Source organism: Rhincodon typus, chromosome 30, assembly GCF_021869965.1.
Source record: "Rhincodon typus isolate 14 chromosome 30, sRhiTyp1.1, whole genome shotgun sequence".
Classification (NCBI taxonomy): Eukaryota; Metazoa; Chordata; class Chondrichthyes; order Orectolobiformes; family Rhincodontidae; genus Rhincodon; species Rhincodon typus.
Window position 1 is genome coordinate 641,636 of NC_063361.1, and position 21,975 is coordinate 663,610.

Below are 21,975 nucleotides of genomic sequence, written 5' to 3' on the forward strand. Positions count from 1 at the left end.
GAAGCAACGTGTTAATTTTTTAAAAATCCATTCACAGAAATTGGGCATTGCTGACAAAATAGCATTTACTGTCCATCCCCAAATGCCCGAGAACCATGTCAGAGAGCAGGTGAGAATCAAATTACATTGCTATTGGGTTTGGTGTCACATCTAGGCCAAATCAGGTGAGGGCAGCTGCAAACCAGCTGGTGATCTTTTTGTTTTAAGCAACAGTTGAAAATTATTTCATGGTTGCCACTGGACCATCTTATAATTCCAGATTAATTAATTAATTACATCTTTGTTAATTTTACCAATTACAGTGGGGGATTAGAACCCTGTCGCCACAGCATTATACCAGTGGTTCTAAATTACTAGTTCAGTGACTATACCAATACACACTGCTTCCCTTTTATGTTAATGGGTGCAAGTAGTTCAGATACCAAACATGGACTTGAATAAATTTACAAGGATGGAAAGAATAAATATATATAGAAGAAATTGAAAGAACAAGAATTGAGAAGAGAACTTCATGTAGTGACTAAAAACTTTAAACAAGAGGAAGTGGAATAATGAAAATGAGAGAACTGGTCAGAAACTCAAATTGGAACAGCACATGATAGATGAAATGTCTTATTATGTGACATTCGAACTCATCTGTGATAAACCATCTGGTCTAAAATGTACAGTAAAAATGAATTTCCTAATATAGCACTGAACTGTTCAGGAGTTTAAATTTTGAGGCAATTCCAGAAAGCAGCTAACTTTCTAAAGAAAGTCAGCATAAGCAAATCTATTAGGTAATTCTGAATTGGACAGCAGCTCATTTTGAACAATGACAACTGCATCTTTTCAAATTATTCCCTTTAAAAATAGGCATATTTTCCTTCATTTTTGAAGTGGGTATCTGGTTTTCTACCACCTATCCGCATAAAAAATACCTTAAAAGTAATATTTTAAAATTATCCCCTCGATTAACTGCACCACTGACCAGAAGAAAGTGTTTTGCGATTTGCCAGATATAAATCTTTTTCAAATTAGCATTTTGTCAGATTTCGTAGGTGTTTTTAGCCAAAAGAAACTCAGATTCTTTGCTACGTGCTCCATTCAAAACTTGTACCGTGCTCAAGACGCAGACCTATTTCTGTTCTATGCATCACCTCGAGGCTTTTTACTATAGTCCAACTGACAAATACATTTGCCTAAATTAAAATAATGTCTTCTGGAAGTCAATACAATCCAGTCCATACAGCGAATTTTCCTTTTCGTAGTGTAGAATCAGAACCACAAAAGGAAACCACTCGATTCATCATGTCCAAGACAAATCTGTGCAAGAATAATTCAGCTACTTTCATACATCTGTCTTTTCCCAGAAGCCCTGCAATTTTTTTCTATTCACAGTCCCTTTTATTCCATGGGCATTAACATTGCTGAAAAGCCTTTTATCAAACCCTTCTGGTAGATCACGTATACTATGATAATCCCATTACCTGCAACTTTGAAAAAAAAAGTCTAATTAAAAATTTAAAAAATTAAAAAATCCAATTAGTTAAACATGATCTGCCTACAAAGTAATGGTGTCTTCCCTTAAGTAAACCATATATAATCCAAGTAAATGTTAATTTTATCTATATTACTGTTACTAATTCCCACCACTGAGGTTAAACTCTAATTGTTCAGCTTATTTTTCCACTTTTTTTTTTGAGGCAGGTCTCCATTATTACCACGACACATCCATCACACACCCTTTTATTGGTTTCCATTTTCGGCATTCTCCATAGGGTAAAAAAACTGCTTCCATTGCTTAAAGGATCGAGAATCAGAAGGCGTAGATTTAAAGTAATTGGCAAAGAAAGCAATGGAACATGAGGAAAAGTTTTCTACCCGCAACACAATAAGCAGTTAAGATCCAAAAAGTACTGCCTGAGAGCATGGTGAAGATAGATATAATCAAGACATTCAAGAAGAGAATTCAATTATCATCGGAAAATGAAATGTGTGCAGCGTTACAGGGGAATGGCAAGCAAGTGGCACTAGGTGAATTGCTTCTGCAGAGGACCAGCACAAACATTTTATGATTCCTTGAAGTTTACTGAACTTTTATAAAAGTTCTGATTAGGCCACAACTAGAATATTGCATATAGTTCCAGTCACTACACTAAGAATGATAGGCAGTCCTTGAGGAGCTTTGCAAAAATGGTTCCAGAAATGAGGGAATTTAACTACAAGATCAGATGGAGAAGTTGTGGCTGTTCTCCTTGAAACAAAGGAGACTGAAGGGAGATTTATCGAATAGTGTAATCCAGGAAGAATCTGTCCTCTTTAAAGAGGAACACAGGAACAGGAGTAGACCATTCAGCTCCTCGAGCCTGTTCCACCATTCAATGAGATCATGGCTGATCTGTGACCTAACTCCATACACCTACCTTCGGCCTAGATCCCTTAATACTTTTGTTTAATAAAAAATTCTCTCTCTCAGATTTAAAATGAACAAATGAATCAGCATCCACTGCATTTATGGAAGAGAATTCCAAATATCTTCCGTGTGTGTAGAAGTGCTTCCTAACATCTCTCCTGAACAGTCTTGCCCAAATTCTCAGACTACATCTCAGAGTTCTCAAACACCCAACCTGCAGAAATAGTTTCTTTGTCTCCCGTCTTTTCCTGTTGGTATCTTGAAAACTCGAAGTGTGGACAGGAAGGCTGCAATGTCTAACAGGATCTGCAGGCCTGCAATACTGTATTCTCTGGTTCTCAACTACTCTTTTGAGCTCCACCTTAAATACAATTCCATATGAGTCCCTTTAAAAGAGATCAAGTGACAACGCACCTCTGGCGTATTTTTATCCATCTCAGTCAGATCCTTGGAGAGGAGAGACAGAGTCACATCCTTCTGTAGGTGCCACAATGTAGTGGAGTAGATCTCCATACCCTCTACCCGGAAGCTCTCAATGCGCCTCACCTCTGAAAATATCCTCTCTGCCTGAAATGGGAGAAAAGAACTTCAGATACAGAATTAAGTTGGCAGCATTAGAGACAATGAGCCAGCACAAGAATCAGCAGAGGCGGTTAGTCGCGGGCCACATTCGGGGAGGCTGAATGCTTGATCCGTCTGACCTGCCAAATGTATTCCGACATTTGATATGGCTTAAATTCTAGCTTAGCACCTTTTGGAGTAGACAAGAATGTATGGCCTACAGATGTTGAGCGTAGTGATGGAACGATTTTTCATCCTGCGGTTCCATTCAAGGTGGGGGAGAAGAGGACTAAGTATTTATAACAACCATAGGTATTTCAGCAATCAATTACTACTGAAATTCAAACAAACTGTCATTTATTTATGTACAATAGGATCTCAAGCAACACTGAATTGGTGACCAAATTTTGCATTTTCAGGGATGATATTGATCATAACACTTAAGAGGAATTCCTTTACCTTTGAAACAGAAATTTGTATGTCCACTTGAACAGACAGTTGGATCATTGACTAGTAAGCTGCTGGTCATATTCCACAACTGTTCCTGTTAAACCACTTTTAGTTGAAAACTTGATTAGTCATTGCCTGCCATTTCCAGAGAGCTCCTTTCTGGTGTGGGGAAAGCAGACCTTTCTGTTCTATGCATCTCGCTTGTTTTTTTGAGCTAGAATAGTTTTCATTCCATTAACTGGTACATAAGATTATTCAAATTGGGAGTATGAGTTGCCATTTGGCTTTCCAAGCCTGCTCTGTCATTCAATAAGATTGTGGCTGATCTGATTACGCCAGATTTCTGATTTCCCTTCATAAACTTTTGCTCCCTTGCTTATCAGAATCTATTTATCTATGCCTTAAATTCTTGTGATAAACTATTCCAAAAACTTCTCAACTTTCAGGAAACAAATTCTCCTTTTGTCTTGTTTTAAACGGGTGTCTCTTGATTTTTATACAGTAACCCCAGTTCAAGATTGGACAATGAGAGGAAACATCCTTTCGACGTGCATCTTGTCAAGATCACTCAGTTAAAGAACAAAGAACAGAACAGCACAGCATTGAAACAGGCCTTTCGGCCCACTATAGTGTTCAGGGACCTACAAAGCCTTTCTGAACTAAAAACCTTTTGTTTCTACTGTCCAAATCCCACTGTTTTCTGCCTCTTCACGCACTTGTCAAGATGCCTCTTAAATCCATAGAACCCTTACAGTGTGGAAACAAGCCCTTCAACCCAACAAGTCCAAACTGACCCTCAGAGCATTCCACCCAGACGCATTCCCCTAACCCACCTAATCTACACATCCCTGTTCACTATGGGCAATTTAGCATGGTCAATCCACCTAACTTGCACATCTTTGGACCGTGGGAGGAAACTGCAGCATCCGGAGGAAACCCAAGCAGACATGAGGAGAATGTGCAAACTCCACACAGTTGCCCAAGGGGGAATCAAACTTGGGCCCCTGGCGCTGTGAGGGAGCAGTGCTAACGACTGAGCCACCGTGCCGCCCATATTACTGTTGTTCTGTCACCACCTCTGGCAGTACATTCCAGGCACCCAAACACGCTTGGTTGAAAAAAACCCAGCTCTCACCTACTTTAAGTTTTCCCTGTTTGTCTGAAGCCTACATTCTCTAGTAATTGACATTTCAACCTTGAGAAAAAGAGACTCTGACTATCCATTCCATCCATGCTTCTCAATTTTGTAAACTTCTATTCAGGTTGTCCCTCATCCTTCAACACTCAAGTGAAAACAAACAAAATTTGTCCAATCTCTACTCATAGCTAATACCCTCCAAACCGGGCAATATCCTTATAAACCTTTTCTGGCCCATCTGCAAAGCCTCCACATCCTTCTGGCAGTGTGGTGACCAGAACTGCATGCAATATTCCAAACGCAGCCTAACTAAATAGCTACCACATGACTTGCTAATTTTTATACACTATGACAGGCCAATGCATGCCATATGCGTTCTTAACCACATTATCCACATGCAAATTTCAGGTATTTTTGGACCTGTACACCTGGATGCCTCTTTATGTTAATGCTTCTAAGGGTTTTGCCATTCACTGTATATTTCCCTCCTGCATTCAACCTTCCAAAATGCATTACTTCACATTTGTGTGGATTAAATTCCATCTATTTCTCTGTCCAAGTCTACGGTCTATCTATATCCTGTTGCATCCTCTAGCAATCCTCCTCACTATCCTCAGCTCCCCCAATCTTTGTGCCATCTGTAAACTTACTGATCAGGGCACCTACATTCTCCTCCAAAATCATTCATATATATGACAAACAATGGGGGTCCCAGCACTGATCCCTGTGAAACACTACTGGTCACAAATCCCTAGTCAGGAAAACACCCTTCCACCAGTGTTCTCTATCCTATAAGACAGAGATTGTATCCATCTTACCAGCTCACTGCAGATCCGATATGACTTCACCTTCTGTGTCAGCCTGCCACAAGGGACCTTGTCAAGGACCTCACTAAAGTCCATGCAAACAATATCCACTGCCCTACCCTCAAATCGTCTTTGTCACTTCCTCAAAAATACTCAATCCTGCACAAAGCCATGCTTCCTATCGGTAATAAGTCCATATTTTTCCAAATAGGAGTATATCCTGTTCCTAAGAATCTCCTCCAGTAATTTCCCCGTAAGTGACATAAGACTCACCAGCCTCTAATTTCCCAGATTATCCCTATTGCCCTTCTTAAGCAAAGCAGCAACGTTTGCTATTCTCCAGTCCTCTGGAACCTTGCCTGTGACTAAGATAATACAAAGATTTCATACAAGGCCCAGCAATTTGCTTCCTCGCCTCCCTCAAGTCCTGGGGAGTTATCTATCTTAATGCTTCTCAAAACATCCAACACCACCACCTTTTTTCATATTGACCTGTCTTATATACACCTTGCGAGACTCACTATCCACCAAGTCTTTATCCTTTGTTAATGACCTTACCCACTTCCTCCAGCTCCATGCATATATTCCTCCTTTATCATGAGTAGACTTTGTTTTTCCCTAGCTACACTCGTGCCTCACTTACATTGACAATGCCTTCAGATTTTCCTTAATCCTGTTAGCCAAGAATATTAAGGCCCCTTTTTAGCAGTCCTAATTCCTTGTTTAAGTTCTTTCCTATTCTTTACATCCTCGAGGGCTTTGTCTTCGTCTTCAGTTTCCTAAACCTAACAGTTGCCTCCTTTTTTTTTATGACTAAGCTCACAATTTCTGTTATCATCCATATTCTTTACTTTCACAGGAACATGCTGGTCCTATACGCTTAGGTTATTCAAAGTTCCCAAGAACAATTTCAAACATGTTTTGTTAGTTCAACCGTCCACTTACCTGCATATATTCAGCCAGCTCAAAATGTGCTCTGCCTATCTGACACAGTACCCAACCAGTGTTGTAGTGATGTGATGGCAGCTGACTCAGGATACTGATTGCATCTTTACAGTTGTAAGAACAAAGTGCCAAATAGCCTTTGCCCATTTCACGCAGCAGGTTCATCAGTCCATCTGGCATTGTTTAAAAACAAAACGGAAGTCTCATCATTAGATGATAGAGAATAACCCCCCACAACTAAGCAGACAATAAGCCCAAAAGATTATCACTACATCAGGCTTAAGGAAATGAGCCCTCTGGGTTACTTCAGTAAGACCCTGAATAACATTTCTGATACTAGATAAATCAGGCAGTGAGATTCTGAACAGGTTATTCTTATTGAAGAATTTAAATGCATTTCTAAATGAAGGATATCAACTTGTCCCTGACTGCAAAGAAATCATGTGAAGATGGAGAGAAAGGAAAAGTATACCAGAATTTTGCAGATCAATAAGCTTCTAATACAAATGAAGATGACGCACTGGTGCACATTGTTCTGAGGAATGTAATGTCAAGTAATTCAAATCTCAGTACAGATGCTGTTAGGGAACAGTGATCATAACATCATAAGTTAGGTTAGCTATGCAAGTGTGCATACCAGATGCATACCCTGTTTCCTCTCCAAAAATCTACAAATAAACTAGGCCATAAGGAGGAAAACTATACAGACTGAAAGGCAACCTCATTCTGACACTCACTCTCAGACAAATTCCACCAAAACCAGCTCAAAGCCTGCAAAGTGAACGCATGAATAGTGCTAGTTCAATCCAACTCCTTAACTTGGTCCAAATCCTTTCACCCTTCTCTCAACACTGTGACCAGTGATCAGAACTTAGTGCTCAGTCTGTTTCTCTCTACCTCTACTTCTCAAGTCAAAGGCAAAAAAGGTTTTTAGTTACTTTTGCTATTTAGCATTTTTTAACGCTCATCTTTGTTACTATTTCATAAAAGTGTCATGTTTTTGCTTGGCCTTTTTCCTTGCTCAAGCAAGTTATATCTTCTTCATACCTCTACCAGTATCTACAGCACATGGACTGTAGCGGTTCAAGAAGGCAGTTCACCATGACCTTCAAGGCATCTAGAGATGGGCAATAAATGCTGGCCCAGCCAGGAATGCCCACATCCCATGGGTGAATTAAAAAAAAGTACATGTACTTTGAAATTTGAAATACTTTGTCCACCCTGTCTATACCCCTCATAATTTTATGCACGCCAATCACGTCCCTCTCCACCCAGTCTCCTCTGCCCCAAGGAAAACAACCCCAGTCTATCCAATTACTCTTCATAAACTTTGCAGCTGAGGCAAGATCTTGGTAAATCTCCTTTGTACCCTCTCCAGTGCTATCACATCCCTCTTACAATGTGGATTCTAGAACTGCATGAGCTGTGGCTTGCACACGAGCTGTGAATTAAATAATATTTTACACAGTTCCAACATAACCTCCCTACTCTTAAGCTCTCTGCCTCTGCTCATAAAGACAGCTATACCATATACCTTCTTAACCGGTCATGAGACTTTAAGGAACTGGTGTACATGCACACCAAAGGTCTCTCTGATCCTTGGTGCTTCCATACTTTACATCATATATCCCTTTGTCTTGTTTGTCCTGACAAGTGTATCATCTCACTGATCAGGATGAATTCCATTTGCCACTGAATCAGGCCATCTGACCAGCCCATCTATATCTTCCTGTACTCTAAAGCTAACCTCCTCATTATTTACCATCCCACCAATTTTTGTGCCATCTGCAAATTTACAGATTAACCCTCCAATGCATTCAAGTTTGTAACATTTATATAAACCACAATCAGCAAGAGCTCCAACATTGGCGCCTGTGGGACCCCACTGGACTGGCTATCATGTGTCTCACAAGACAGCAAGTAGACAAGCAAAGAAGGCAGTACAGAGAAGAACCAAGTGTCACAGGACTGAATTCTGTGGAAACACTGGAGCAATTTGGGCTCTTCATATTTCAAAAGGAAGATGACTGAGGAGATGATGGGCCCAATGACGGCCTCTTGTGCTGAAATTTTAGGAGTCCAGGATTTATGCATAGGAGCAAGCCACTAGACAATGTAGACAATTTACAATTGGGAACTGGAAAGTTTAGGTCCTACAGCAGGAATAATCAGCAAAAACTACTCAAACATTGCAAATTATTTGAAAAAGCAGAATTTTTCTTTGATAAATGAAGTGTGATGGAGTTTGTAGTTACAAAGAGTCAGTTGATACATGAGCATTTGGTCTCAACACACAGCCTTGTTGGGCAAGGGGAGCACAAACCAAAATCAACCAGGACTCCTGGTGCTGCAGAAGGTTGAGGATTCGAGGGAGGCCAGAATTGAGCATAGCTGTGATACAACTAAGTGAAACATTCTGACATCAAGGAAAGGGTCCCAGAATGTAGCAAATGTCAATGAAACATTTCACAGCAAGGAATCAGAGAAGAAACTTAAAAGGGGAAAGAAACAACAGACGAGAACAGTAAAAATCTTAAGTTAAACGACATGCTGACTGGGGGCGGGAATAAAAAGGGGTAAAGCAGTTTTATCCCAGATAAATTAAACTATTAGTGCAAGGATGCACACACACCCAAACAAGAAGACTTTGAAGTCATCACAATATATGTAAAAGACACTGGGTCACAGAACCACCACATACATTATAAAGTATTTTTGGTCTGTGAAGGCAGACTGAGTCAACCCATTACAAGGTGATTCCAGAGACATGGCACTTACCTGCAGCTGCTTTCTGTATATTAAAGGCCTGCACTTGAGGTGTAACTGAGGAGACTTTGCCTTCAGAAATGACTGAAGAATCCAGTTTGCTAATCTCTAGGCTGTCATTGAGGTTTGGCTGTGTTATGCCTCCTTTACTAGTTTTGTTTTTTGGCTTCCTGTTCGGAATTTTAGGTGGAAACTTCATCTTCAGCTTTTTACTGTTCTCCTAGTTGAAAACATATACACAGCTGAGCACATAGGCAGTTTAAGAATATCACTAAATTAAATCAGCACAAGGATTTCTACAGTTTCCAAATGTAAACACCTGAGATAGAGCACTACTAAATATAGTTTTTTGCTTTGCACTCATTAGGACAATTCATAAGAATTACTAAAGGAAAGGGGAAACACCATTTATTCTGTATGAGAGGACAGCACTGATGAACTGGCAAATGGACTCTGGTACAAACATTTCAATGGAGAATGCAACAATTAATAGTGACTGTTGTCAGTTAACTATCAAGCTTTGTTTAAATTTTAAACCAGGCAGGTTAATTGGTCAAGTCACTGCCCCAAGAAATTAGCTGAAGAATAGCTGTCACCTATTTTGTTCAGTTGAAACACCCACAGTGAGTGTATGCGCTCTGTCTATAACAAACAGAACCCTGTTTTATATATGTGTGTAACACTATGGGCCTGACTGACAATTCTAATAAGGTTGCCAACATAATTAATCCTACACCTGGTTTAGCAAACACTGTCCAACCGCAGAATCACATCCAGCATAAGATACTGTCAAGTTTTATAAGTGAGTTGGGAGGGTTCAGGCAGTAGCTTACTTGTTGCAAATAGCTGTAGGGATATATTGTTTGTTATGATCTGCCAGACTTTGGGACATACAGCCTGCAGGCCGAGCATCACACTGGTACCAAAATTCATATGCTGAGTCATTTGTAAGATAGGCCAAATGCCTCAATTTTTTTTTGATTAAATTTAACATGATCTGGGATTCAGGGGCACCAAAGATCTAGAGTCTCATTGTTTGAACAGTGTTACAAGAGATCGAGGAAGCTCCAAAATGAAATTGAATTGAGGGTTGTAGAGGCACATAGTTCAACACTTCAGCACTATGCTCAGCATACAACATTCATATGTCAAAATTAGAAACTTTTTTTTCCTTTATTCATTCACGGCATGAGGGCGTCGCTGGCTAGGCAACATTTATTGCCCATCCCGCAGTTCAGAGTCAGCCACATTGCTGTGGGTCTGGAGTCACATGTACGCCAGACCAGACAAGGATGGCAGTTTCCTTCCCTAAAGGACATTAGTGAACCAGATGAGTTTTTCCAACAATCGACAATGGATTCATGGTCATCATTAGCCTCTTAATTCCAGATATTTATTGAATTCAAATTCCACCGTCTGCCATTGCGGGATTCGAACCCGGGTCCCCAGAACGTTATCTGGGTCTCTGCGTTAACAGTCCAGCGATAATACCATTAGGCCATCGCCTCCCTGTTAACATACCTAAATAGATAAATAAAAAGAAAAATTGTGGAATGAACAAAAGAGAAATTAACTTGCCAACCCGTAAAAGGATATGGGTGAGGTGGGTCTGAAAACGCAAAAGTGTGGAAGAGCAGTCACTGGCAAAAGACAAAGCCTGACAGTTACAACTACAGCATGTTAAACAAGACAAAATGTTTCAGCATCTTTGTCAAGGACAAGAGAAGAATCAGATAAGTGAGAATATAAAGGATGAGAAAGGAACAGCTAACATGTAAAGTGATTACTGCCTCTAAGCATTCACAAGAAACAATAAACAAAAAGGTGGTGCTGGAGGTTTTAAAATGCATAAAAGGTAGATAAATCCCCTGGACCTGATCAAGTGTATCCCAGGACTTTGTAGGGGAAACATTTGTAGGGGCCCTAGCAGAGCTATTTATATCAATAGCTACAGGTGAGGTGCCAGAAGATTGGAGAATGGATAACGTTGTGCCATTATTTAAGAAAGGCTACATGGAAAAGCCAGGGAACTACAGAGCGGTCCGCTTGACATCAATAGTAGCTAAGTTGTTGGAGAGGATTCTGCGAGACAGGATCTACATGCATTTGGAAAGGCAAGGACCGACTAGGGATAGTCAACATGGCTTTGTGTGTGCAAAATTGTGTCTCACTAACTCGATTGAGTTTTTTGAGGAGCTGACCAAGAGGATAGATGAAGGCAGAGCTATAAAAATTATGTATATGGACCTTGGCAAGTGCTTTGACAAGAAGCCATGGTAGACTGGTTAGCAGAGTTAGATCACATGGGATCTAGGGAGAGTTGGCCAACTGGATACAAAATTGGCTTGATGGTAGGAAACAGAGGGTGGTGATAAAGGGTTGTTTTTCGGACTGAAGGCCTGTGACCAGCAACATGTCGCAAGTATCGGTACTGAGTCCACTGCTGTTCATCATTTATATAAACGATTACAATGAGACAACAAAAAGCATGGTTAGTAAATTTGTGGACGAAGCCAAAATTGGTAGTATAGTGGACATTCAAGATTATCTAAGAGTACAAGATGATTTCAATCAACTGGGCCAGTGCTCCGAGAATGGCAAATGGAAGTTTAATTTAGATAAATGCGAGGTGTCGCATTTTGGTTAGGCAAACTAGGGTAGGGCTTGCACAGTTAATGCTAGGGACCTGGAGAATGTTGTCAAGGTCTTTTCTCCAGGGTAACGGAATCAAGAACCAGAGGGCATAGGTTTAAGGTAAAAGGGGAAAGATTTAAAAGGGCCCTGAGGGGCAATCTTTTCACGCAAAGGGTGGTGCATATCTGGAACGAGCTGCCAGAGAAGTGGTAGAGGTGAATCAATTCCAACATTTAAAAGACATTTGGACAGGTACATGGATAGGAAAGGTTTAGAGGAATATTGGCCAAATGCAGGCAAACGGGACTAGTTCTGTTTAAAAAACATAGGCTGAAGGGCCTATTTCCATGCTGTATGACTATCTGCTGCCCCTGTCCTTCTCGATGGAGGCAGTCTCAGGTTTGGAAGGTGCTGTCTAAGGATAGCGCACACTGCTGTTCAGTACAGTGGTGGTACAGGGAATAGATATTTGTGCATGTAGTGTCATATCAAGCAGGCTGTCTTGGATGGGTGTTGAGTTTCTTGGGTGTTGCTAGAGCTGCACTCATGCAGGTTGAGGGCATTTTCCTTCTCTCAGACACTTGTCTAACTTTGGAACTCTACTTCAGAAGGCAATGGAGGCAAGGTCACTGAATATTTAAAAAGGTGGAGGTAGATCAGTTTTTTGTTGGACAAAAGGATCAAGGGGATATGGGAATATGGAATTCTGAATGGCAGAAAAGGCTTGAAGGCTCAAATGGCCTACTTCTGTTCCAAATTTCAATGTTCATATTTAATGCAGAAATCCAGGGAAGACAATGGGGAAAGATCTGTGCTGTAGTTGTGAAGGAGATTCTAGGTATTCTGAAATTCAATTGAATGGGAATAATAGAGGACAATATTTATTTTTGAAAATGGTGAAAAACCAGATAGCAAATACATATCCCATAAAAACCAAAAGAACTGCGGATGCTGTAAATCAGGAACAAAAACAAAGTTGCTGGAAAAGCTCAGCAGGTCTGGCAGCATCTGTGGAGCAGAAAACAGAGTTAACGTTTTGGGTCCGGTGACCTTTCGTCAGAACCGATGGTGGCTGGGAAAACGTCAGTTTATATGCAGAAAATACGGAGGTGGATGGGGTAGGGAGTAAACGATAGGATAGAGCCCAAAGAGAGAGAAAGACAGTTGGACAGACAAAGGAGTTGCTAACGATAAGGCTGGAAGGGTGAGTAGTTGTTAATGGGGACTGTTAGTGACTAACAACAGCGGGTGTGTAGTGGCAGGCTATATGGTAACAAGGCCTGGTGTGTGGGGTGGGGGGGCTGGGACATGGGAGAGTTTAGGCCCTAAAATTATTGAACTTGATATGGTGTCCGGAGGACTGTAGGGTCCCCAAGCGGAAAATGAGGTGTTGTTCCTCCAGCTTGCGCTGGGCTTCACTGGAACACTGCAGCAAGCCGGAGACAGAGATGTTGGCGAGGGAGCAAGGTGGTGCATTGAAGTGGCAGGCAACAGGTAGTTCAGGGTCTTTTTTGCGAGCAGAACGTAGATGTTCTGCGAAGCGGTCGCCAAGTCTACACTTCATTTCCCCAATGTAGAGGAGACCACATTGGGAGCAGCAAATGCAGTAGACTAGATTCTTAGAAGTGCAGGTGAAGTGTTGCTTCACCTGGAAGGTATGTTTGGGCCCTTGGATACTGGGGAGGGAGGAGGTAAATGCGTAAGTACATATCCCAGTTGTCTCAATTTAATATTGTGCAAGATAGCAGTAATAACAATGAAAAAGTCAGGATAATCTGTGTTTAATGACCATAACAGACTGCAGCAGAAAATTTAGGGGTGCAGGCACATGCGTTTTTCTGAATGTAGACAGAAAAAGACCACAAAGACAAATTCTTTGTTGCGCTGAGCAGTTCTGAACAGTACACTAAATTTGTACAAAACACTGAAAAAAAGACATATCCAGAAAACCACTTGCAACTTTGGACACCTCATGACAGTAAGAACATTCAGAGCATTGGAACAGTACTGGAAACATCCATGAAAATACCAGAAATGAAGAGTTATTTTCACGTTACATTATGAATATTAAGGTTAACATCATAAAGGATCCACGAAAGAAGCTGAAGATTTTTGCCACTGTTTGAGTTATTATAAAGTGTAAAGTCAAGATCAGAAAATGAAGTTGATAAAGACTGACTATGCATTGATTTACACACGAGGATGAGAACACAGGATATGATCCCACAGGCAGTTCCTAAGGCATGTTTTGTGAAAGAGGTTCAAGGATCACAAAAATATAACCACAACCCTGTCACTCTCACCAGATGCTGCCTGATGTACTGAATGTCTGAAGCAATTTGCTTCCATTTCTTGACAGTCAGTGTTGTCCCTTTGTTTAAGGAGGGCAACAGGGATAATTGCGGCTATCACAGGTCGGCGTGCCTTACATCAATGTTACAAAAGTTATTCGGGAAGATTCATAGGGACAAGATATGAAAGCAATTTGGAAAACAATTGACTTATTAGGGATAGTCAGCAAGGCTTCATGCAAGGCATGTCTTTTCAAACAACTCAATCAAGTTCTTGAGACGAGGTGACCAAGATGATTAATGAAGGTAGAGAAGTGCATGTTATCCACATGGACTTTATCAAGGCCTTTGACAAGGTCCCTCAGGGTAGGCTGGTTCAGAATATTAGGTCAAATGGGATCCACAGTGTGTTGGTAAGTTGAAAACAAAATTGGCTTGGTCACAGAAGACAGAGGGTAGTTATAGAGGGGTATTTTAACTGATTGGAGGTCCGTGGCTAATGATATTCCACAAGGACTGTGCTAACACCGTTGTTGTTTGCCAATATAATATATGTATACAAATAATATGATTTGGATGAAAATGCAGATGGTCTGATTAGTAAGTTTGCACATGGCACAAAAATTGCTAGAGTTGTGAAAAGTGAAGAAGGTTGTCAAAGGATACAGATCAGTTGGAAAGTTGGGTGGAAAAACAGCACAAGGAGTTTTATCCAGGCACATGCGAGGTAATGCACTTTGGGAGGTCAAATACAAGACGGCCAGACTCTTACGACCAATGATACATCGAGGGATCTTGGGGTGTGAGTCTACAGCTCCCTGAAAGTGGCAGTGCAAGTGGAGAAGGTGGGAAAGAATGCATACGGCATGTTTGTCTTCAAGAGTCAAGGCACTGAACATAGAAAGTTCGGAGGTCATGTTGCAACTGTACAAGACTTCAGTCAAGCCACATTTGGAGCACTGTGTATAGTTCTTGTCACGACACAATAGGGAGCACGTGGAATCTTTGCAGAAGGTGCAGAAGAGGTTTACCAGGATATTGGCTGGATTAGAGTATATTAGCTATAAGGCCAACGTGTAAAATGAGAGGGGGAAAGTTTAAAGGAGACGTGGTAGTCAAGTTTTTTTTTTAAAAAGGCAGAGGGTGGTGGGTGCCTAGAATGCACTGCCAGGGGAGGTGGTGGAAGCAGATACAACAGCATCATTTAACAGGCACTTGGAGCGACGTATCAACAGGCAGCAAATATTAGGATACAGAACACATGCAGGCAGATGGGACTAGTTTGAAATGGCATCATGATCGACATGGATACAATGGGCCTGGCTCCTGCACTATAATTTTATGTTCACATTTCCAGCATCTACAGAATTTTGATTATTTCTTTTAAATCAGTTGAGTGTAAATATTAGAAGAATATTACTGAATATGCAAAAGGGAAGAACCAGTGGAATAGCTAGTACAATCAGAAGTAAAACAGGATAGTAAAGCCAGTTACCTTTGTAGTCGAACTGGCACTTGTAAACAGTCTGGAACTTCTTCGGGGCGGTGCATTACCAGGTGCATTGGTGGGGACTGTGCTGGTTGGAAATAGTACCTGTGTTGCACTGAGAAACAAGACCATGACAGAGAAACCACAGTTATTTTGTGCAGGCTTTACAATTCCTCCGTGTTTTGGACAAGATCAATTCTCTTGTTAGTATCATGTCACATAGATGCTAATTTGATTATATTCTTATAAATACAGACGAGACCCAAAGCTTGAAACATTTTCTGTTTTTAACAGCAGACAGGCACTGTTTAGGTATTACAACTAAACAAATTTTGAAAAAAATTGCAGACTACAAACTGTTGATTCGTACTCAACTGTTCATCAGCAGCTTATATTTTACATTTTTCATGAACTGTCAAAGGTGTGAGTACCCTGTTTAATTGAATGTGCAGTGTATCATACTGCTGATGTGAGAATAAACGCTGCTTTTCTCCCGTAGATCTATTCACACACTGCTCAGGCCCTATCCCTACCTTCAGACAGTTCCTTCCTCCACCAAACGTCACGTCCCATTTTAACTCTACACATACTGGCTGTTTTCTCCCAGTCCTCATATTCTAACCCTTCCCCATTCTAGCTTATTCTGCTCCACCTTACACTCAAACATTTAACTCATTCTCCTGAAATGAGCCCACATTGCCAGGAGAGCAGTTGAAATGCAAATGGAAGTAGTTGGCACACAGCGTGTGTTTATGATTTACGTAGCTTCACTGAATCTGTTGCTTCCAGGCTGTTATGCGCAGCTCAGTCAATGCTAAATACAAGCGCCAATTTGCCATACTCCATGAATAACCCATTCCAAACATAAACCAGCCCATCAGAAAGCACAAGGCGCTCAATGAGGTGAAATTGTCTGATCACCTTCACTCCTGGTCAAGCAGTATACATCTTTTTGATTAGGCTTATTGGGTTTATGACCTTGAGTCATTACTGGTCTTTCTGCATCATTCAGTTCCGTGACACACTGAATGAGAATCCAATTTTTCTGTTAGTTAACTGTTCAAGTTTGTAACTCTATAATAAACGGATTCACGTTGCAGAAGCAGGAACCTATTCAGCCCTGAGTCTCTTGCACTATTCTTTCAGATCAGATCATTGATGACTTTTACCTCAGTTCTATTCCCTGCTTTTTAATCCACATTTACCAGATACACATTTAAGACTGAGAACAGAACAGAACAGCAAGGCTGGTCTTCTACCTGGTCTGTGGACCCGACGTTTGTGACTGAGTCAATGGAGTTGGAGTTACATCTCGGCTGTTTCCACTCTGCGTAAAGACTGACTTGGTTCCACCTTGAGTTATTCGTGCTACAGACTTGGGGTTAGGCAGGCAGCAACAACAGGAAATAATATTAATTACTTAGAATTGCATCGGCAAGAATTATTGTCTTGCAACATGCCACGTAAAATAGAACATTAAATAGCACAGCGCAGGAACAGGCCTTTCAGCCTATCATGTCCATGCCAACCGTGGTGTTACTCTAAACTAATGCTATCTGCCTGCACATAGTCAGTATCCCTCTATTCCCTACTTGTTCACATGACTTTCTAAATGCCTCAAAACGTTGACATCATCTGCTTCTAACACCTCCCCTGGCAGCACATTCCAGATACCTACCACTATGTAACAAACTTGCCTCGCACATCTTTAAATTTTCTCCTTCTCACTTTAAACTTAATGATGCATTGTATTTGGCATTTCCACCCTGGAAAAAAGACTCTGACTATCCACCCGATCCATGCCCACATGGTTTTACATACATCCACCAGTTCACCCTTCAGCCTCCAACACTCTTCTGAAAACAATCCAAGTTGGTCCAACCTCCTTATAGTGAATACACTCCAATCCGGGCAGCTGGTAAACATCTTATGCATCCTCTCCAAGGCCTCCACATCCTTCCCAGAGTGTAGTGACCAGAACTTTGCATAGTACTCCAAATGCAGCCTGACCAAACTCTTATGCAGCTGCAACATGACTTGCCAAACTTTTATAGCCAATGCCCTGATCAATAAAGGCAAGCATGACATACACCTTCTTTACCACCTTATCCACTTGTGTTGCCATTTTCAGAGAGCTATAGACTTGGAATTCCCTCTGTATCTCTGCTCCTAAGGCTCTGGCCATTTGCAGTGTACTTTCCTCTTGCGATTGACCTTCTAAAATGTATCTCCTCACACAAGTCTGGATTAAACTCCATCTACCATTTTCCCACCTGATCTATATCCTGCTGTATCCTTTGATATCCTTCTTCACTATCCACAACTTCACCAATCTTCCTGTCAGTCATCGGCAAACTTACGAAATCGGACCACCAACGTTTTTATCCAATTTATTTACATAGAATTACAAACAACAGAAGACCCAGCACCGATCCTCGCGAAACACCATCAGTTACGTACCTCTAGTCAGGAAAACACCCCTCCACCACAACCCTCTGTTTTCTTTGATCAAGCCAATTTTGTACACAACTCACCATGGATTCCAAGTGTTTTGATCTTTGGGACCAGACTATGAAGAATCTTGTCAAAGGCCTTGATAAAGTCCATGTAAACAACATCCACTGCCTTACCATCAGCAACCATCTTTGTCACTTTCGCAAAAACTTAAGTGTTATGAGATTGTCTCTAGTAAGCCCATTCTTCTCCAAATGCATGCAAATCCTGTCTCTAAGAATTTTTTTTCCAATAATTTCTCTATCACTGACGTATGGTGCATCAACCTAGAGTTTCCAGGATGATTCTTGTTGCCCTTCTTAAACAAAAGAAGCTACATTGGCTGTTCTCCAGTCTTTTGGGCTCTCAGCTGTGGTTCAAAAGGTCTCGGTCAAGGCCTCAGCAATCTCTTCCCCTGGCCTCCTTCAATACCCTTAGAACAGATCCCATCAGGCCTTGCAGACTTATCTATTTTAATATTTTTGAGGACACCCAACACCACTTCCTTCTTAATATTGACATACCTTAGAGTATCAGCAAACCCCTCTCTAAACTTACCATAATCCATGTCTTTCTCCTTGGTGAATACCGATGCAAAAAGTACTCAAAGACCCTCACCCACTTCTTGCTTCCACACACAAATCTCCGCCGTCTCCTTTGAGTGGACCTGCCTTTTCCCTAATTAACCACTACTTTCTAATTTACTTATAAAATGCCTTGGGATTCTCCTTATTCTGAAATGCCAAGGACATTTCATGGCCTGTCTAGCCCTCCTAATTTCTATTTTAGGTTCTTTTCTGCTGCTTTTATACTGAAGGGTCTTGTATGATTTCTGTTTCTGAAACCTTACATGTGCTTCCTATTTAACTCTCCAAGTATGTAGAGGGATCTCAAATATATCGAAGAATAATTAGGTTGTAATAGGGATTTTAAATTTCCAAACATTGTCGAGGACTACCATAGTGTTAAAAGTTCGGATGGTGAAGAATTTGTTAAATGCATTCAAGAAAATTCTCTTTATCAATGGAGTTTAATTTAGGTAAGTGTGAGGTGCTCCAACTTGTAAAGGCAAATCAGGGCAGGACTTATACACTTAATGGTAAGGTCCTGAGGAGAGTTGCTGAACAAAGAGACCTTGGAGTGCTGGTTCATAGTTTCTTGAAAGTGGAGTGCAGGTAGACAGGACAGTGAAGACGACATTTGGTGCACTTGCCTTTATTGGTCAGTGCATTGAGTATAGGAGTTGGGAGGTCATGTTGCGGCTGTACAGGACATTATACGGCCATTATTGGAATACTGCATTCAGTTCTGGTCTCCCTGCTACAGGGAGGATGTTGTGAAATTTGAAAAGGTTCAGAAAAGATTTACAAGGATGTTGCCAGGGTTGGAGAGTTTGAACTATTGGGAGAGGCTGAATAGGCTGGGGCTATTTTCCCTTCAGTGTTGGAGGCTGAGAGGTGACCTAATAGAAATTTATAAAATCATGAGGGGCCTAGATAGGGTGAATATCAGGGTCTTTTCCCCAGGGTGGCAGACTCCAAAACTAGATGGCATAAGTTTAAGGTGAAAGGGAAAGACTTAAAAAGGGATAGAAGGGGCAACTTTTTCACGCAGAGGGCGGTGCGTGTATGGAATGAGCTGCCAGTAGTAGTAGTGGGGGCTGGTACAAGTACAATGTTTAAAAGGCATCTGGATGCATACATGAATAGGAAGGATATGAACCAAATGTTGGCAAATGGACTAGATTAATTTAGGATATCTAGTTGGCATGGACGAGTTGGACTGAAGGGTCCGTTTCCATGCCATACAGCTCTGTGGCTCTATGACTCTATGACTGTTATGTAAATGTTCTTTGCAGAGAAGGAGCAAAACTTGGCCTTCTGTTGGGAAATAAGGCAGTGTTAGTAGGGGAACACTTTGGACTAGTGATCATAATAATATTATTACTTTTAAAATAGTTATGGAAAAGGATAAGTCTTGCAGAAAAGTTAAAGTTCTTAATTGGAATAAGGCAAATTTTAAGGATATGAAAAAGAACTTTCAAAAATTGACTGGAGTTGACTATTCACAGGTAAAGGAATGACTGAGAAGTGGGAGGCCTTCAGAAGAAGTGTGAGAACAGGAGTACAGAGGCTTATTAGAGTGAAAGGCTAGACTGGTAAGATTAGGGAACAACTGATGAATAAAGATAGAGGGACTAGCCAAGAATTTAAAAAAAAATTATATATTAAATATAGAAAACTGGGGTCAACTGAATCTCTTCAAGAGTATAAACTGTGTAGAGACATTCTTAAGAAGGAAATTAGAAAAGCAAAGCAGGGATATGAGATAAGGTAAGGATAAAAGATAATCCAAAAAGATTCTACAAATACATTAACAGCAAGAGAGCGTAGGACCCCTTAAAGATCAACAAGGTCATCTTTGGGTTGAACCTCAGGAGATGGGAGAGATATTAAATGAATATTTTGCATCAGTTGTTACTGTGGAGAAAGAAGTAGAGGCTAAAGAACTCAGGGAAAAAAATAGTGATGCTTTGAAAACAGTTCACATTACAGAAGTAGTGGTGCTAGAGATCTCAAAAATCGTAAAAGGTGGACAAAGCTCCAGGGCCTGATCTAGTGTACCCCAGGACTTTGTGGGAGGCAAGGGAGAAAATTATGGGGCCCCCTAGCAGAATTATTTGGATCATCTATAAACATGGGTGAAGTACGAGAGGACTGGGGCGGGAGGGGAGAAGGCGGGTGGCTAACGTTGTGCCTTGATTTAAAAAAGACCGTAAGGAAGCCTGGAAACTGTAGATCTGTGACTATGACTTTGGTGGTGGGTAAATTGTTGGAAGTGATTCTGAAAGATAGGACTTACATACATTTGGAGAGGCAAGCAATGATTAGGGAAAGTCAGCACAGTTTTGTGCAAGGGAAGTTGAGTTTTTTTTTTTAAAAGAGACTAGTCAAGTTTGTGAATTAAGTAGCCAATAAGACTGATGAAAGCAGAGTGGCAGACATTGTTGAATCAGGCTTTAATAAAACATTTTTTTTATTTTGACAAGATTCTGCATGGTAGACTAATTAGTAAAGTTAAATCATATGGGATTCAGGGTGAGCTTGTCAATTGGATACAAAACTGGCTTAATGCTAGGAGACATAGGGTGGTGGCAGAGGGTTGTTTTTTGGACTGGAGGCCTGCAACCAGCAGTGTTGAATAGGGATCGGTACCATGTCCACATTCGCTTGTCATTTATGTAAATGATTTGCATGAGAAAATAGGAGGCATGGTTAGCAAATCTGCAGATGACACTAAAATTGGTGGTATAGTGGACAGTGAAGGTTATCCAAGAGTACAACGGGATCTTGATCAATTGGGTCAACGGGCTGAGGAATGGCAGACAGACTTTAACTTGGATAAATGTATTTGCAATTGCAAAATGTATTGCACTTTGGTAATACAAAGAAGGACAGGATTTATATAGTTAATGGTACGGCCTTGGGTAGTGTTGTAGAACAGATAGAACTGGGGGTTCAATTTCATAATTCTTTGAAATTTGCATCACAGGTAGACAGGGTGGTTAAGGAGGTGTTTAGCACTCGTCTTCATTGTTCAGACCTTTTAGTATAGGAGTTGGGACATCACGTTGAGGTTGTACAGACGTTGGTGAGGCTTCTTCTGGAGTACTGCGTGCAGTTCTGGCCACCCTGTTACAAGAAGGATATTATTAAACTGGAGCGGGTTCAGAATAAACTTACCAGAATGTTGCTGGGAATGATGGGTTTGAGATATAAAAATAGACTAAAATAGGCTTTTCTCACTGGAGCACAGGAGGTCATGGTGATTTTATAAACCTCAATAAAGGTCATGAGGGGCATACAAAGTGAAATGAGAAGAATCCTTTCCCTTGAGTGGTGGAGTTTAAAACTAAGGGGCATATTTTTATGGTGAGAGAAGAAAGATTTCAAAAGGACATGAGGGGCATTTTTAAAAAAAAAAAAACAGGTTTGTCTGTGGAACTA

General features: G+C 40.9%; 1 protein-coding gene across 1 annotated transcript in view; it reads right to left on the reverse strand.

The window, feature by feature from the left end:
* Positions 1-21,975, reverse strand: part of cdc27 (cell division cycle 27) — a 107,600-nt gene that overhangs the window by 31,676 nt on the left and 53,949 nt on the right. The window contains exons 9-13 of the mRNA XM_048614696.1: positions 16,735-16,850; positions 15,482-15,590; positions 9,074-9,281; positions 6,296-6,468; positions 2,810-2,962 (exon numbers count right to left, since the gene is read on the reverse strand). Coding sequence (XP_048470653.1) covers positions 2,810-2,962; positions 6,296-6,468; positions 9,074-9,281; positions 15,482-15,590; positions 16,735-16,850 — 759 coding nt within the window. The remainder of the gene's footprint in view (positions 1-2,809; positions 2,963-6,295; positions 6,469-9,073; positions 9,282-15,481; positions 15,591-16,734; positions 16,851-21,975) is intronic.